Below are 6653 nucleotides of genomic sequence, written 5' to 3'. Positions count from 1 at the left end.
CACGCCGCAAAAGGGGTTTGATTGGAAATTAAAAGGCGCGGCCGTTAGCGGAAAAAGCCTTTGATGGTAACCCCGAGCCGCCCCGTCCCGTCCGGGGCCAGCCTTGAGGCCGGCGGCCGCGCCTCCCGCCGCCGGGGCCGATGATTTCTCGGGAGCAGCCAGAGGATCCATTAGAGCCGCCCTGGAAATCATTTTATAGAGGGGGTTACCGCGCCGGCCGGCCGGCCTGGCCTGTTTGCCCTAGAGGCGCACCGACACAGGGAGAGACGCGGACTCCTCAAATCGAAAAGGATGACGAACATCTCGATCTATAAAAGAACCCCAGACTGATAACGCGACGCACCTGGCCGCGTACCTCGCCGCCGCCGCGTTCGTGGAAACCGTCGCGCCCGGGCCGGGCGGGGCGGGGGCGTGGTGGGTCGTGGTGGGGCGGGGTGGGGCGACTGGAGAAGGGACAAGCGAGAGGACGGGGAGCGGATTGCAATAAGTCGTAAAAAGTGATGAAAGGGGCCGCCACGAAGGGAAGAGCGAGAGAGAGAGAGAGAGCGGGGCAGGAAAGAGAAAGGGACGGGGAGAGAAAGAGAGCAGCACGAAAGGGGGCCAAGAGGACTGTGAGCGTCCCGAGGACAAACTCGTGTAACGCAGCATCACTGCCCGGTCCGGCAATCATGAGCCAAACGACCCGCCAAGGCCACGCGGGGCGGATTCAGATTCAGATTAGGAGGGAAGTGCTTCGCGTCGCTCTCGTCGGAGGCGGCGCAGAGGAGAGCGGGGAGGGAGGGGGCGAAGGGATGACGATGACAAAATAACAAGAGCAAAAGAGGAGCGCCGAGTTCATTGGTGGTGTTTCTACTGTGCGGCGCGCGCGCGGCAAAGAAACTCGCCGGGAAGCAGCGCTAGGAGGAAATTAAAAGAAAACGGTCAAATCATGTCTGGCAGTCGGCGCGTAGGCTGCTATCGTCGCGCATAGGAATCTGAGGAAGGCGCTGGAGGAAGTGCGAGAAGGATGTGGAAGGGGGGAGGGGGCGGGGGAAGAGAGAGAGAGAGAGAGAGAGAGAGAGAGATGATGTGGACCAGGCGCTGCAGCAGCCTCGACATGCAAATTGTGCTCATCCGCCTGAGCGCTGGAAAGGCAGAGGAGGAGGATATAGAGAGAAAGAAAGAAAAGAAAGATGGGGATGAGAGATTGTAGGATACAGAGAGAGGCAACTGGATAAACTAAAAAATTCGGTCTAAAACGGAAGCACGGCCGGAGCCCTTAATTTGCGCGTCTTGCCGTCTTCATTTTCGCGTTACAACAATCTTACCGCAGCGAGGCGGGCGTACGCAAAGCAGGATCACAGCGATACGCCAAAGTGGGGAAAAGTTTGGGGGTGAAAATGATTTTTCTGCTCCGGCTCAGCTGCGCGAAACACTTCAAAAGAAATCTTTTCCCGCTCGACGTGTTCCCGGCTCGAGACGGGCGGAACGCCGCAACGGGGAGCAAAGAAGAGGGATTCTTTGCGCAAGAGAAACTTGTAATCTCAGGGTAGAGGGGTGAAAATTAACCCGGGCGGGAAGGATGGGAGTTGAGGGAATGGGGTGTGGTTCAAGTAGTCGTCATAAGAGCCCAGCCCCGCAGACAGAGAGGCGGACTGCGCAAGTGCTCATGCTACCATCAGTAACCATTCACGGGAAAACTTTAAGAGGATATCGCGACGAGCTGTGGTAGATTTTGAGCAAAAATCTCCGCAAAAACTCTGTAAGAGACAATATCTAGCGCCATTGAAATATTGTCAACACCACAATGACGTACGTAGTAAAGCTATCCACATAGAACATTGTTAAGCACATCGTCCTAAAATCGCGTACGAAACAGCAGGAGTCAGAGCGCAGGCCCAACCCCTTGCGCGCGCTGCTGTGTTCGAAATCCCGCGCCCTGCAGGCGCCGATATCCCGCGCGATAGCGGCCCGGGGAGCCCCTCTGCGTCCGGCGAGCCCCTTTCCTTTCCCCGGGACGGCAGCAGCAGAGCGCCCTGGCGCCAGCGCCCCCTGCTGCGGTGGGCGTGGCCTGGCGCGGCGCGGCGGTGGAGGGGGAGTCGCGGCGCGGCGGGCGCGCCAGGGCCCGGCCGCCAGGCCACGCCCACCGCCAGGGCCGCCGCCGCCCTCGCCGCGGCCGCCCGGCCACTCGATCCCCGCGCTCGCCCCGAGCCGCCCGCACGACGCGCGAGCCCCGCCCGCCAGCCGCGACCACGTCCTCGCGCGCGCCGTCGACGTCGACGTCGTCTGCTACACCGCCGACGCGAGTGTGTGTGAGCGTGTGTGTGTGTGACATGAGTGCGGCGCCCTGATACACCCGAGGTCGCCGCCGCCGTCGACATGGAGGTGCAGACGACGCCCATGCCGCTGGACTTCAGCCTGGCCATGCGCGGCGTCCGCCCCTCGCCGCCGTCGCCGGCCGTCTCGCCGTCCTCGCCCGACGGCCACGGCGCCGCCCGGTCGCCGAGGGGCGGCGCGCCCGCCAGCAATACGCCGGGCGCGTCCAGCGCCTTCCGCGTCGTCACCCCGAAGGGCAAGCACGAAGGTGAGACTGACCCGCCGGCCCGTCCAGCTGCTGCACCGATGACCGGCAAAAAAACAAAACAAATAGCGTTGCGGCCGCAGGCCACACATCCCACCGGACTGGCGGCGGCGCCCCGAGCGCCAGACGGGACGACACCGACCCCGTTGACAAATAACTGACGGCTAATTCGCTTAACCTCCTCCCGCTCTAATAGGCGCCCCCCAGCGCGCTTAATATTCCCGCACGGCAAGCAGTGAGCGATCGCTCTGAATTCGTAACGCCGCCCCGTCGTCGTCCGGAGGGGGCGCCGCCCACCGTAAGCAGGCGACGCTCTCGGGGGCAACCACACTTAGATACCCGGCCAGAGAAGATGGTAGATTGGAAAACCTGCCTGCAGTATGTTGAGTCCGTAAATAACCTGGAATTTGTGTAATTGCCGGTGGCGGATATTTTCAGCGTTTTCACAGACGGCTCGTAGCGGTCATTTTGGCATTGTTTGAAGTTTTTTAGTACACCAAGCCATAAATAGTGTTAAGGTACCACTACATTCTACGGCGGTTATATGTGAGTAAGGAAAACAAGGAATGTCAGCACTTGTTATAACGCTTGTTTCCATACAGATATAAGATATGAATGTACAATGTGGGTAACCGTAACAAAATTATGCATTAGTATCAATTGACATGGAGGAAAGTTGTGCCCCAAATTATGTACACGAGCGTTTTAGTACGTCGGTAAACAACGATGGAAACCAACGCGAGCGTAGTGGGTCGCACCTGTCTGCGGAAATAAAGTTCCCACTTGCTTTGTCGTCGTGCTCTGCGCGGCCGTTTATAGTGACGATTCCCACCGGTTGGGCGCGCCCTTGTGCGGCAACCACTAAAGGCGTGTAAATGTGAGAGTGTGAGTGTGTGTGTGCATGTCCCAGCTATGTGTGTGAGTGTGTGTGTGTGCGTGTCCTGTGTGCCCTCCTCACAATAACAAAGCACAGGCCACGGAGGTCACGCGACGCGCTACTCCACCGTTAGCGTTCGGTCATCTGCCGGCCGGGCCGCGCTTCTACCTGTGTGTGATCATTATTACGTGCGGGCGGGGCGGGGTGGGGCGGGGTGATGCGGGGCGGGTCGCGGGGGTGGACAGGCGCCGCCGCCTCTGGACGAGCACGGGGTGGATTACATTAACGTCGATCAGTAACATGCACCCCGGCTCCGTTTTAATTGCGTAGAAAAACGAATCAAATGTTGTTCCACCCATAGTATAAATCTGTATCATTTTTATTTTATTTTCAAAATGGAAGAAATGCTTGATTTTCTTTTAGGTTCAGAGGTTCAGAAATGGGATCTGCTTTTATCTTTTGCGAGAGGGTTGTGTAAAGTGCCCATAAAATGATGAACTATACATTTGATAAAATTTGGGAACCATACATACATAAATACATACATACATAAGTATTTCGCACGCAGCCGATTGTTGTAAAACGAAACATCAAAAAACAACACACCGAACGGAATATGTTGTGTAGAAAATAAATTGGGAGACATTTGTCTAAAGATTTTTAAACCAGGGCGTGAGGGCTATGATTAGACAGCGATTTGTACTCTTTCGCCCCTCTGCTTGCCCCGCTAACTACATCCGAATGGGCCAAATTGGTTGGCAATCATCGTCCATGAGCTCGGCCGCCTCTCGTCTATATGTGTGTGTGCGGGCGTGGGAGGGAGAAGGGGCGGCGGGCGGGGGGGCTGACAGCCATGAAACTTTGAGGAGCGTCCGGGGGACATCCATGGTCAAACACCCGGGTGGCGTGCGTGTGCGTCCCCGGCGCGCCCTCTCGCGGGCTCACGCCGAGGCTCACGCACACACGGCATTTACAACACCAACCGTTTTGCCAACTCTGACCGACACAGAGAGCGAAGCGGAGCTGGGAGCGTCCCGTCACAGAGACTTGAACGCGCGAGACTTAGTTGGTGGCCGACCGGCCGGGAAAGTCAAACATTTTTACCAAAAAAATAGCATAGTCTAGTAACTACAAAGGTTTTTGTGCTGTTGTAATTATCAAGAAATTCTATAGTATAAATTAACTTTTAACAAGTATTCCTAAACTTTTGACCAAATTACTAAACATTTGCATAGTATATTACGAACTGGATGAACGTTTAGTAATACCCGTAATACCAGAAACAATTTTAGTAATACTTAAAAATTTCTTGGTAATACACAACAGAAAACAAAACTTCAGCAGTTACTGAGCAAATTTTCAAGTAAAAATTTACGAGTACATTTTTAAAGTAAACGTGGAACCGCGGGCCAGACGTCAACACACACACACACACACACACACACACAGAAAGATGAGCTCCGCGGAAAATAGTGCGCCGGTGGTGGTATGGGATTGCAGAGGGAAGGGGATTGATTTCCGCGGCAACTAATCAGGCCCGGGCGGGCGCGCGGGGCCACCCCGAGGCCACCCCGAGGCCACCCTACTTCATGGCGATGACCCGCCACCCCTAGGCCGGCCCGGCACAGCCCGGCACAGCCGACCCAGTCTGGTCATTAGGCTCACTGGAGGGACCTCTGCTCCAGGACCTCGCCGCCCAGAGATTTCACGGCCTGCTAAGATATTTAATGTGTGCCGTCGCTGCTGCTGCTTGTCTCCCGCTCTCGTGTCCCAGAGGGGCTAACTGGTTCATCCCTCATCGCCCGGCTCAGAGTAAAGCCCACTGCCACTGTGTGGTGTGTGTGTATGACAGTGAGGCAGAGGAGGGAGGGAGGGAGGGAGGGAGGGAGATGAGACGAAATGGACATTACGGATATATGAAGTAAGTGTTCGACTGGTAAGAACGTTTTCATTGCCAGTGAGCAACTTGCGTGTGTTGTAGTTATGGACTTTAAATAATAGTGCACTAAAAATACAAAACAAAGGTGTTGAGTCGCACCTGTAAAAGGCCTTAAGGGGAAGGTGCATTTTTAAAGGCTTCAAAGTCTGGTTGATGCTTTTAGAAAGACAGACGTTGAAATCCAAATTTCTTCAGCTCACCTGCATAGATGCGACGGAGGATACCTTTTTGTTTTTGCTGCATGCACTGCAAGATGCTTGCAAAGAGTAGGTTCGTATTGCAAACAATATGCTTTGCGGCTTGCAAAGAATTTCAGAGAACGCATTATAATACGAACTTCTCCATCGCAAGCTTGCAACACTGCAAACCATTCCCTTGCAATTCAAACACATTGTTTGCACGGGACAGCTTGCAAAGAGTTTCTTTGCAATATAAAGCTCGCAAATTCCTTGCATTGTTGGAAAGAATATAGTTTGCAAGCATTTTACAGTGTGTACAGCAGGACACGATGCCCGCGGTTCCGCGGGTTTCCCCTTCAAGCGCCAAGAGCGACCGCAGGTGCCACACGGCCCGCGGAGGGCGCAGCAGAGCTCCTTGAGGCGGACCGCTAAGCCCCTTGCGGAAAGGGGTGTAGGCCTCCCGGCTCCGGGCCGCCCTCATGCAAATCCTGTGCGGTCCGGCTAAGTGACGCACGAGACGCCGCGACTCGAGGTGGAGCTGGAGGCGCGAAGCAGAATCAGAAACGCAAGTGTGTGAATGTCGCACACTTGTAGGCGTGCACTGCAAAATTCTTGTAAAGAATATTTAAGCATTGTAAGGAAGTTTGCATTACAAACTAACTTCTTCCTAAGTTGCAAAGAAACAGTTTGCAAGGTTACAAACAAATAGTTCGCAAGGTTACAAACAAATTCTTTGCAGCGTTACGAATAATTTTCTTCGTAAGGTGAGAATCACTAGTTCGCATTGCGAAGGATTTAGTTCGCAATGCAAAGCATTTTACAATGCTTCTAAATTCTTTGCAATGCAAAGAATAGTTCTTCGCAAGTTTATTACAGTGTGTCAATGCTGATTTTTACACATAGAGGGAGTGAAGCAGGTGTGAGTTTCCCTTTGCAATTCGCACGCGTATGCGTCTTTATTCATACGAATAATAGCGTTCAGACGCCTACAAATGTGCGACATTCACACACTTGCGCGAATACCTATAGGTCTTTCGGAGGCCTGGGTTACATGACCATGACACCAGTGCATGCGACCGAGGCGGGGGCGGGGTTGGT

General features: G+C 54.4%; 1 protein-coding gene across 1 annotated transcript in view; it reads left to right on the top strand.

The window, feature by feature from the left end:
• The first annotated feature begins 2165 nt into the window (after positions 1 to 2165).
• LOC127749524 (T-cell leukemia homeobox protein 3-like) overlaps positions 2166 to 6653 on the top strand; it is a 17253-nt gene continuing 12765 nt past the window's right edge. The window contains exon 1 of the mRNA XM_052268034.1: positions 2166 to 2563. Within this exon, the coding sequence (XP_052123994.1) occupies positions 2359 to 2563 (205 nt within the window). The 5' untranslated portion in view covers positions 2166 to 2358. The remainder of the gene's footprint in view (positions 2564 to 6653) is intronic.

This window comes from Frankliniella occidentalis, unplaced genomic scaffold, assembly GCF_000697945.3.
Source record: "Frankliniella occidentalis isolate FOCC.00 unplaced genomic scaffold, Focc_3.1 Scaffold63, whole genome shotgun sequence".
NCBI classification, from domain to species: Eukaryota; Metazoa; Arthropoda; class Insecta; order Thysanoptera; family Thripidae; genus Frankliniella; species Frankliniella occidentalis.
This window is presented reverse-complemented; position numbering and strand designations above follow the sequence as displayed.